This window comes from Pipistrellus hanaki, assembly GCF_964339955.1.
Source record: "Pipistrellus hanaki genome assembly, chromosome: 1".
Lineage (NCBI taxonomy): Eukaryota > Metazoa > Chordata > Mammalia > Chiroptera > Vespertilionidae > Pipistrellus > Pipistrellus hanaki.
The window spans coordinates 53695943-53708315 of NC_140503.1; the positions used below are offsets into that span (position 1 = coordinate 53695943).

The following is a 12373-nucleotide window of genomic DNA, read 5'->3' on the forward strand; positions in this document are numbered from 1 at the left end:
GACTATCACTAGCCACACTGCTTCAGTTCCAGGTCACTAACCTGAGGATCTAGGTCATCCAGAACATTTTCCAAGTGTTTCAATTCCTCTTCTGAGAGTTTTCCAAGAAGCTCATCTTCATCAATGTTCTTATATTTCTCCAACTCTTTTTGGAAAGGGAGCGCCATGGTTTCTCAGATGCCCTTCTCATGGGCCGCGGACATTTAAATGGGCCAGCTTCCTGAGACCTCAGAATGCCACTAATAAGAAAGAAACACTGTTACCTCCTTTCTGCAAACAGGATTTATTAACAGGAGACAGGGCTATGCTATCTGCCCAGTGGAGTCTCTCTATTGAACGAATAATTCAACAAAAAAGGTAACATTACCTCACTTGTAGAGCAACCTGACCACTTACAAAGTATTTTCATATATATTATTTTACTTACTTAGATCTTTACAGCAACCTGGAAAGAAAGCCTGGACAGACACTAATAACCTATTTTACAGATAGAGAGTCTGAGATGGAAAGTGGCTAAATGCTCTGCTTGAGGCTCCAGACCTGGGATGTGCCAGGCCTTCGGATTCCCAGGGTAGTGAGTGCCTTCCCGCTACACTACTCTGCCTCCTCCAGCTTTCCACAGAGCACAGTGAAGAACAATGCACCAATTGTACGGCAGTTGTGAGCAGCACACTCGTGTCTTTTCAGAGAAAGAGTGATGGGAAGAATACAAAATGGGGTTCATTCAGAAAGAGAGCTTGGAACATCCATGTGAGAAAGCATTGTCCAGCAGCCCCCCTGCCATTAGACTAAGGAGATTCTGAAATCCTGGCTGCATGCTCACCCTCTCCACTCTTCTCCTCGCTGTTCTTTTTTCCTCCTCTCCCATTCTCTTTTAGTCCTACTTCCTTTTTGTTCCCTGGGCCATCCTGCTCAATCCTTTACATTCCTATTCCATTCCCCTTTCAATCCCCTCTTTTTATACCATCTCACCCCTAAACTTCCACTCCCAGTGAAATTTTTACTCAATCCCTTCTTCTTTGCAGAGGATTTTATAGGTATTCCCTAGAAAGATAGTACTGCATTCAGGAAATAACAATGTACCCAACTGATTATGTTTCTCTTTAGGAGGTATTACTATCTGTCAAATCTTTCAAGGAAATTAATATTTGCCATATGCCCACTAATTACCAGGCAGAGTTCTGGAAAACAGGAATACAAAGGCAAACAAGATATGACCCTTCCCCAAGAAGATCACAGCTCAGCAAGACACACAAATAGGAGAAGTGTTATAACAAAAGTAATGTATAAAGTGGGTTTAAACATATAAAAAGATAATTACTGGATAAGGGGATCTCAGGTTTGAGGGGACACCATGAAAAGGAGTTTGAGTTTGAAACTTGAAGAAAGAGGTCATAGAGGTCATAGGGTAGACATGAGTGGGGAAGGGTCATTCTTAGGAAAAAAGAACAGTGTATATAAAGGCACAAAGATAAGAAAGTACATGGTAAGTTGGGGAATGCTTGTGTGTCTAGAGGGGAGAGTTGCCCTAGCCGGTTTGGCTCTGTGGATAGAGCATTGGCTTGTGGACTGAAGGGTCCCAGGTTCGATTCCAGCCAAGGGCGCATGCCTGGGTTGCAGACTCGATCCCCAGTAGGGGGCGTGCAGGAGGTGCCTATCAATAATTTTCTCTCATCATTGATGTTTCTATCTCTCTCTCCCTCTCCCTTCCTCTCTAAAATCAATAATATATATATATATATATATATATATATATATATATATATATATATTTTTTTTTTTTTTTTTTTAAATAGAGGGGAGAGTTGCTGGGAAGGAAGAGGAAAGACAAGGAAGACATATATGCCTTGCCTGGGAACCCAGGCTTTATTCTGTTGGGAGATAAGGAGCTGCTCCAAATTTTTAAAGTAGAGGAATGATCTGAGAAGCCCTGTTTTTAATAAGATAATTCAAACAGTAAGAATGAAAAATGGTTTGGCATGGAAAGAATGCTGTTTCCCTCTCCTTATTAATTCAACTATTCACCATATTTAAGTTTATTGTTTTCTACTGTGTCATTTCCATATATAATGTAACTCTCTTTCCCTTTCATAAGCCTACTTTCTTTTAGTTTCAATGGCTAGAGTCCAGGAAAAACAAAACAAAATTCATCCCACTAAGTCAGAGAAACCAACTATACTAAATACACTTTGTTCTGGTCCCAGCTACCACCAATTTACTGAGTGACTATGGACAAGGATCTCAATCAGCCAGGCTCTTAGCCATCAAACATATTGGTTAAACTACCTTACCTACGGGTTCTAAGATGAACAGTTTCCCACAATTTAACATTCTGAAATTGACATTTATCTGACAATTGATGGCTATCAACCCACTGACACAGCAGCAGTCAAGAAAGACTTGTCACAGTCTACATACGCATAAATATCAAAAGCACCAGCTTCAAAACTAGCAGAATAGGTGTCAGGGATTTGGAAAAAAATTCCAGGGACTCTTTAAAACCAAGGAAGTGGGAGACATGGCGACTCTAGTGTATTTAGCAACACTCCCAAAGGAAGGTCCAGATTAGGTCAGTTCCATATAATTACAGATTGGTTTAAGACCCAACATCAATGATTTTTTATAAAATTACCATTTTTGATGGCAAGGAGGAGGTACTGGATGGAAACAAAACTGACATTGATGACTATGAGTCAAAAAATGATTCAAAGAGTTGGAAAAAGGAACAGTGTAAACAAAGGCACCATATTAGGAATATTAGCCAATTCATTTCACTTGAATTTTCCCTTTTTTTATGTTGCACAGGGATGGTATGCTATTTTTAAAATTTGTGTATGTTCAGAGCAGCTTTATTTGTAACAGACAAAAAATGCAAACAACCTGAATGGTCATTAGTAGGTGGATGGATTAACAAAGTGTGGTATGTCCACATAATGGAATCTACTCAGAAATAAAAACAAATGAATTATTGATACACATGATGATATGGATGAACCTCAAAATAATTATACTGAATGAAAAAATCCAGACCCAAAGGGATGTATATGATATAATTACATTTATCTAAAATTCTAGAATATGTAGTCTGAGCTATATGACTGAAAGCAAATCAGTAGTTGCTTACAGATTGAAGGGAGGTAGGGAGAGACCGGGGGAGGAATTACAAAGGGGCAAGTATCACAGGATCTCACTCATTTGTGGAATATAACATAATCTGATGAACAAAAATAAAACCAGAGACACAGAAGCATCGAACAGACCGTCAAACCTCAGAGGGAAGGCAGGGGAGGTTGGGTGGAGGTGGGGTTTGGGGATTTAAGAGATAAGCCAAAGAACTTGCATGCATATACTAGTAAGCATAACCAGTGGACAAGATAATCAAGAGGTGAAGGCCTGAGCTGGAAGGAGGGGCGGGCTAGTGGGAATAAAGGGAATACATGTAATACTTTCAACAATAAGATTTTTTTTTAAAAAGAAGTACAAATTAGTAGGTGCAAAATAGTCATGGGGATGTAAAGTACAGCATAGGAAATATAGCTAGCAATATTATAATAACTATGTATGGTGTTAAAAGGTACTAGAGTTATCGGGATGAACACTTTGTAAATTAGATAAATGTCCAATCACTGGGTAGTGCACCTGAAACTATACTGAACCTCAACTCTAACTAAAAACTAAAAGTATATTATAAAAAAAAAAGGCAATTTGGGGGTTATGAACTACCTTGATTGTGCTGATAGTGTCATAGATGCATGCATATTGCAAAACATATTAAACTGTATACACTTTAAATATGTGCAATTTATTGTATGTTAATTAAAAGTCTTCAAAAATCTGTGTGTAAGGCTAAAATAGCTCTTTCAATAAAGTAAAAATTATACATTTAAGAAGGCCTGCACCATATTTTAATCTTTCCTCAGTGGCACATAAAATATTCATGTGTTTACGATAGGCAGCATCTTATCATTGGTAAGATTCTATTTGTATTGCTATTCCAGGCCTCTACGACTATATCCCAATTCATCGTTTTCCCTGGAAACAGATTTGCTCTCCTGATTTTCTAGGTCGTACCGATAATCTACCAGCCCGTCACTGCCAAAGCTCAGATTCCTCCCCTTCCTTCCATGTCCAGTTGGTTAGGCCTCTTACAGAATCTTACTGCACTGCACTGTTCACACCATCCCTTCCTGTCATTCTTGTTTCAGACTTTTGTTCCGCTGGGCCTGGACTACTCTAATTGCATCCTGAAAGGTTTCTGCTCTTTCCCCTAGGCCACCCAGAGCACCACGGTCAGATCATCTTTCTTAACACTGCCAACAAGCCACTACCCTGGTGAAGGACTTCCAATGGCTCCCTCTTCTCCAAAGAAAAACATTCAGACAGGTTAGCATGTATGATCCCATAAATCGGCTTTGTTCTGCCCGTCCTGTTTTCATTACTTTCCTAGGGAGCCCTCCAATCCAGTCAAAATGGTTTACTCGCTCTCTGTTGTAGGCAGAATAATGCCGCCCTAAAGATGTCCCTATGCTAATCCCCAGAACCTGGGAATGTTACTTACATGGCAAAGAGACTGGTGTGATGAAATACAAATTTTTAAAAAATATATTTTACTGATTTTTTTTTTTTTTACAGAGAGGAAGGGTGAGGGATAGAGAGTTAGAAACATCGATGAGAGAGAAATATCAATCAGCTGCCTCCTGCACACCCCCTACTGGGGATGTGCCTGCAACCAAGGTACATGCCCTTGACCAGAATTGAACCTGGGACCTTTCAGTCCTAAGGCCGACGCTCTGTCCACTGAGCCAAACCAGTTAGGGCAAATACAATTTTTTTTTTTTAATGGGGAGGTTATCCTGCATTATCTGGGTGGGCACAACTAATCACAAGAAAGATTAAAAGAAGAAAAAAGAAAACAGGAATCAGAGAACATGCTGTGACCACAGAAGCAGATGCAATTGTTTTGAAGGTGGAGGAAGGGGCAGAGGGGTGGGGGGAGAGGGGGTCTAGAGAAACTGGAAAAGACAAGTAAGTGAATTCTCCCCCAGAGCCTTCAGAAAGAAGCAAATGCATGCTCTTATCCGTACACTTCCATGTTCCCACGTACTTGTTCCGGATGTCTTGTTTGCCCTCCACATCCACTCCCCACCCTGCTCTGTGCCCCAGGAAGATGATGTATTTACACAGCATCAGTGGCTTCCTTGCTCTCTGGCTTCTGTTTGGCCCATAGGAGGCAAGTACCAGGGCACTGGAGGGCAGGGGGAGAGGGGAGGAAGGTGGGTCCGCAGGCCACATGTCCTACAGGCAGCCTTCTCTGTACAGTCGTTGGGTGGTGAGGGATCTCTGTGGCTAGGACCAGATCTCTGCCGAATTAGATTCCTTAGGCCCTCCCCACATCTTCGTAAATACCCTCTTCATTAAAATTCCTTCTAATTATTCAATTTGAGTGTGTACTCCGTGTTTTATTGGGACCTTGGCTGATCCAGTAATATCCTGAGGACACTCCAAGTAATATTACTGGATCAGCCAAGGTCCCAATAAAACACGGAGTACACACTCAAATTGTGCTCTGGCTTAGATTCCAGCTCTGGGACCACAGACTGTCAGAGCTGATGAGGCCTGAAAGACCACCCAGCTCAGCAGCATCGATGGTTTTCTCCTACTTCTCTGATCACTCCATCTCAATCACACACACACACACACACACACACACACACACACACACACACACAGTATTGATTTCAGAGGAAGGGCGAGGGAGACAAAAACATCAATGATAAGAGAGAATCATTGATTGGCTGCCTCCTGCAACATGGGCATGTGCCCTGAGTGGGAACTGAACCAGCCATCTCTTGGTTCGTAGGTCGACACTCAACCACTGAGTAACCCTGGCCGGGCTATTCAGTCTCTTTGCCAATTCCTCTTCTTCCACCTTAAATACTGGCAGGCTGCAAGGTCCTCTTAAAACTTGTTTTCTCACACTACACATTTTTCCTGGGGTAACTCATCTCCTCCAGAGTTTTAATTATTACCCATACCCCAAAGATCCTCAAATCTGTATTTTTGTTTTAGACTTTGTTCCTAAGGGCTAGATTTATATATTTCTTTTTTTTTTTTTAAATATGTTTTTATTGATTTCAGAGAGAGGAAGGGAGAGGGAGAGAGATAGAAACATCAGTGATAAGAGAAAATCATTGATTGACTGCCTCCTGCAAGCCTCATATGTGGATCTTGGATCGAGCCTGCAACCTGGCATGTGCCCTGACTGGGAAAAGAAATGTGACCTGGTTCATGGGTCGATGCTTATCCACTGAGCCACACCAGCTGGGCAAGATTTATATATTTCCAACTGCTGAACTGACATCTCTACTTGGCTGCCTCAGGCTTCTCAGATGTCAGAAGTATTCCCATCATCTTTCCTTCCAAATAGCTTCTCCTTCTCTAGAATTTCTAACTTCTGGATGTTGGTCCCAAAACCAGGGGGCCATTCTTGATACCTTGTCTTCCTCTCCACCCATCAATCACCAAATCCTTTCTGTACCTAAATCTGTTAAAAACCCACTTACTTCACTCTACCTCACTGGCCCATCCCTCTTACCCCTTTGATCTATTCAACATACAAATGACTAAAGAGATCTTTTTTTTCTTTTAAATATATTTTATTGATTTTTACAGAGAGGAAGAGAGAGGGACAGAGAGTTAGAAACATCGATGAGAGAGAATCATCAATCAGCTGCCTCTTGCACCACCCCTACTGGGGTTGTGCCCGCAACCAAGGTACATGCCCTTGACTGGAATTGAACCCGGGACCTTTCAGTCCGCAGGCAGACCCTCTGTCCACTGAGCCAAACCGGTTTCAGCCAAAGAGATCTTTTTAAACAACCCTCCTCTAGTTATTAAAATTCTCCAGAGGCTTCCCCGTTGCCTGGAGGGTACAGTTCAGATTCACAGTCTGGCCTCTGTCATCCTCGCCAGCCTCATCTTGCACGGCACTCCCACCGCCCCCCTATTCTCCTCCTGGCTCCAGCCTCCTGGACCACGTCCAGCTCCTGGATCATGCCTTATGTTGTTTGCTCAGAGCACTCCTACCCCCTCCTTCGTGGGCTCACTGCTGTCTTACTCATCTTCTAGTCTCAGGCAAGCTTCAACTCCTCAGAGAGGTCTTGTTCGGACCCCCAGGCAAGGTCTGAGTTACTCTCCATCCCCCGAATTACTCTCCATTTCCTTCCAAAAAGGAAAATCAGATACAACATGGCATACCCCTCAGTCTGAGTTGTCCTAGACTTTATAGTAATTGCTTATCTTATCTTTGTCTTCCTGGCTTATCTTTGTGAGGGTGGGGACTTCAGTCACTGTTGTAATCCTGGCTCTCAGCACAGGCCTTGAACAAAAGTAGGCATCCAACAAATATTGTGCAACGAATGTCTGCTGAAGGAAATGAGCTGAGAGAGGTGAAGGGACCCACTGATCCAGAGCTCATTCCTATATCCAATGCCTCCACCCTGTCAAGGAATTTTGAGGCCACATAAGCCCATAGAAGTTGCTCTGCTTCCTTAACTCGAATCGCCTATGTTAATAATTTGCTGTTCATTCCTTGCTCTCCCATTATCTTTTCATGTGTGTTACATCTATGTTTCTCTCTCCAAATACACCTCAAACTCTCAGAGGACAGGGACAATATCAAAATTTTTTATATTCCTTCTCCAGCTCAGGTTTGCATATTCATTCAACAAATATCTATTGAAAGTCATGTTTTCCAGCCGAAACCGGTTTGGCTCAGTGGATAGAGCTTTGGACTGAAGGGTCCCGGGTTCGATTCTGGTCAAGAGCATGTACCTTGGTTGCGGGCACATCCCCAGTAGGAGGCGTGAAGGAGGCAGCTGATGGATGTTTCTCTCTCATCGATGTTTCTAAGTCTCTATCCCTCTCCCTTCCTCTCTATAAAAAAAATCAATAAAACATATTAAAAAAAGAAAAGAAAAAGAAAGTCATGTTTTCCAGATACTGCTGGGACAACAGGAACAAATAAAACAGATGATAGCCTATGCCCCAAATGAGCTTATGGTTTAGCAGTGAGAGAGACAATTAATTAAGTAGTTACAATAACATGGTTTTTAAAAATATTTTTATTGATTTTTAGAGAAAGAAGAAAGGAGAGAGAGAGAGAGAGAGAGAGGGAAGAAGAGAAAGAGAGAAGAAACATCAATGGGAGAGCACAACATGGATCGAGCCCACAACCCAGGCATGTGCCCTGACTGGGAATCAAACCACCAACCTTTTGGTGCATGGGACAACACCCAACTGAACCACACAGCCAGGGCTACAATCATATGTTAATACTATGGAACAGCACCTGGTAAAACTGCATCTGTTGTGTCAGTGTACCAAGGGATCTCAAGGCCAGAGGAGAAAAAATAAAAGGTACATCCTCTTGGAGTACAACTTTGAGTTGAAGATTTTGGGGAAAGCTAGCTATTATTTTTTAATAACAAATACAGATACACTATGGAGAAGAACGCCTTTAAAATCAAGTTGCAGATTTCTGGCTCATGGCTGACCAGCTCTAGCCCCAGCCAGGCCCAGAAGGGTTCATGTTTATCCTCTCCTCCTGTTAGTGATGCCGCAGCGGAAAGTTTGCAAAGCACTGCCACGGCCTCACCTCCAGAAGAGAGTCTGTCCATGGCAAGCGCTTAACACGCAACAAGATACTCCTGTGCACCCTGGAATGAAACAAGGCCAAGTAGCCAGGTGGGCACACACCTACTGAGCCACGGCCGGAAAATGGGAAACAGGAGCAGGGACTGGAGCGGAAGGAAGAATGACTTGGGCTCTCATGTAACTCTTACTATTACCTAAAGGTACAAGCCCTGAGAAGGAAATCCAGGAGTGTGGCTTCCTTTCCACTGCCTTCTTTGTGTAACTGTGCAATGAAAAAGGAAAATCAGATACAACATGAAGTGTCCTGCCTATATGCAAAGACTACTAACCAAAGCCAAAACAAGCAGCCCCGTTTATTAAAACCAATCCAAATCAGAGAGTAATTTTTACAAAAGAACAAACAAAAACTACTCATAAAAACCTGGTGAAAAGGTTTTTAAATGGACAAAACAGCGCCACGGGTTGCTTCGGAGCACATACCTGCCTAGGGAAGACACGAAGGACTGCTCATGGGAAGGACGGACCACATTGGAGGAGCGGAGATTTGATTGGAGAAGGGGGACTAGGACTTCAACTGTACTGGTAATGATTTAATCTCAAGTGAGGGTCGTTAATAAGGGAGAAGTTGTTATTCTTTTCTTTTTAATATATTTTTAATTGATTTTTTACAGAAAGGAAGGGAGAGTGATAGAGAGTTAGAAACATCGATGAGAGAAAAACATCAACCAGCTGCCTCCTGCACACCTCCTACTGGGGATGTGCCTGAAACCAAGGTACATGTCCTTGACCAGAATCAAACCTGAGACCTCTCAGTCTGCAGGCCGACGCTCTATCCACTGAGCCAAACTAGTCAGGGCTGACATTGTTATTCTTTATCACGCATATTCAAGATTTCATAATAGTTTTTACAAGAGCCAATCTGTAAAAGAGCCAAATCTACATTTTCTAAAGCAAATTAGAATAAAATCAGCATATTTACATAATTCCAATAAAATTTGATTTGATCCTACATATTTAATTCCTTTCTAGCTGTGGGTAAATACAAAGATGTGTACAAAATACAGCCTGTGCTTTGGAATCTAGCTTTTTTAAGATGGCATAGTCATCTCTTTATTTACCTACTATGTTATTTATATCCCCCAATTTTTATTTATTTATTTATTTATTTATTTTAAATAACCAAATGGCTTCTACCATATTCTTGCAAGAGAAAAACGACAGAGAATATTCTTGCAAGAGAAAAACGACAGAGAATAGGTTGGAATAAGGAGGAATTTCAGGCCAAAAACTGTGACAAGGCAATTGGAGGGAACAAGCTGAAAGAGGGATGAAGAGTTTGTATCCGAGACTATTTGTGCTTAACTTGCCAATTTTTTTAATTAAATATATTTTATTGATTTTTTATAGAGAGGAAGGGAGAGAGATAGAGAGTTAGAAACATCGATGAGAGAGAAACATCGATCATCTGCCTCCTGCACGCCTCCTACTGGGGATGTGCCCGCAACCAAGGTACATGCCCTTGACCGGAATTGATCCTGGAACCCTTCAGTCCACAGGCTGATGCTCCATCCACTGAGCCAAACCGGTTTTGGCTTAACTTGCCAATCTTACAACACAAAAGTTAGGATAGCTCAGCAGTCAGCAAACTGCGGTTCGAGAGCCACTTGCGGAGCCCTTGATTGTGGCTCTTCTACGAAACACCACATGCGGGCGCGCACGTACGATTTTCGTCTCTCAAAAAAAATTTCAATCATTGTACTGTTGATATTTGGCTCTGGTTGACAAATGAGTTTGCTGACCACTGGGATAGCTCAAATTGTGCTTTAAAAGTCTCCTTTTAAAACAATGTGCCCGCCAGTGACCATCCCCCCTCTAGATTCAGAAGATGGAAGGCTAAAAGCATGAGCCCTGGAGTCAACCAGCCCTGGGTTTAATGGTTATAGATCCATAAATGGGTGACAAATCTCTGAGTCTCTGTTCCTCTCTTTATAAAATGAGTAAAAGCCAGTACTACCTCAGAAGGTGGAGATGATGCTAAATGTGATCGTGTGTGTACTAGGTTCAGTGTCTACCACATGTAAACCCTCAGCCAAAACCATTTCTCATTTGTCCTTGGTCTGGGGGTAATCTTCTATTTGAGGTATTTGTTCCCTCTGTGATCCTTGACAGAGTCTGTTGAACAGAGCGAGGCAGCATCCTATAAGGGCTCTGAGTCAGTGTTGCCAGGTGTAGCAAGCCACCGTGTGTAGGCTTTCGAAAATATGAGATAGGTTTCCACCTGGGTAGGAAGTAGCCAAGAAACTTCTTGGCTGTAGCAGAAGCTCTTTAGCATGAAAGTCTTGCTGTCTGCCAGACTGCCACCTGGTTTCTAATTCTCTTGTCAGCTTCTACTCCCTGCTGCTGCCCTTATTGTCCATCTGCTGGGGAGTCCCTGTTCCTAACTCCGTGCATGCCACTTGGGTATCTGTGCCATCTTAGTTTTTAACTGCCTATTGGTGCTAGCTATGTTTTCTCCTCTTGCCTTTGGGAAGTTATGAGCTTTTCAATTCCTGACTGACTGGCATTAGGGGTTCTCTACTTTTTGTCTTTTGACTCACTTCTGCCTGCTTATGTAGTTTTTGACCCACCTAACTAGTCTCTTTCTCTGACATCGGTATCCCAGGTGTTGACCAATGCTTTGTTATAACTTATAGGTATAGTGTGGACCTTGACTCACGAAGGCTTACCAAGTGATGAAAAAAAAAAACACTTAGCAACTGGTATGGAATGGGCACTGCCCAGTCAGAATGGTTGTCAGCTATACACAACAGAGATGGTCTTCCTTGCAAATACTGGCAGAACAGAAAAGCCCAGCTCACTAGACTCTGGGCCCCTCCAACCACTCTGATGAGAGGTCTCCTTCCTTAGGACTGGTGCCTCAGATTTGCTTTTACTCCTAGGTCCAGGCTCGGCACGGCTAGCCTTTTGCCCTGTTTCATGAACGCCTGTTATCCACACTACTAGAGGTGATCTTCTCATTCCCACTCTGTCTCATTCCCTAGCTGTCACTAGGGAAATCCGGATACTGGCAAACCTTATGAAAGAGATGTCAAAACAGGAAGGCAAAACGTAAAAACAGGAATATATATATTTCAGGGATAGGAAAAACATTATTGTTACAAAAGATTCTGTTCGGGCACATAAAGTAGATAATCAATTGATGTGTTTCTCTCACATTGATGTTTCTTGTCTTTCCCTCTCTCTTCCTCTCTCTCTAAAAGTCAACAGAAAAATGTCATTAGGTGAGACATTTTAGGTGACATTTCACCTAAAATGTCATTTAGGTGAAACAAACACAAGCTATTTCTGTTTTCTTGGTCTGGAAATAGGAAGTCTCTTTTGCACATGACTTCTATGAATCTTTTGAACCACTTATAGTCAATAAGGAAACATATGGTTGTATGTGATTTACAAATAAAGGGAATGAAAGGAAACCCTACAAATTCTGTTCTATCAAAAAGTTGAATTTTTTCCTCTAACACCTCCCTAACTCAAAATAAAAAGAGCCACCACATGGATGTCCTTCTGTGTTTACAGAGATCTTGAACATAGAGAGGAAAGGGACAGTATTTCAAGATGGTTCTTGGGTAGGTCTAGAATTTCTAAGGTTTGGGAATTGTTAATATTTGAGGTCAGAGTTAGGATTTGGGGTGTTCTAAGACAATGATTGATAGTAGCC

At 42.0% G+C, this 12373-nt stretch overlaps 1 protein-coding gene across 2 annotated transcripts in view; it reads right to left on the reverse strand.

Annotated features, from left to right (window-relative positions):
• The window catches only part of TMOD2 (tropomodulin 2), a 54616-nt gene that overhangs the window by 39555 nt on the left and 2688 nt on the right, over positions 1-12373 (reverse strand). For both annotated transcript variants that reach the window (XM_084894592.1, XM_084894591.1), the window contains exon 2: positions 42-239. In XM_084894592.1, the coding sequence (XP_084750718.1) occupies positions 42-167 (126 nt within the window). In that variant the 5' untranslated portion in view covers positions 168-239. The remainder of the gene's footprint in view (positions 1-41; positions 240-12373) is intronic.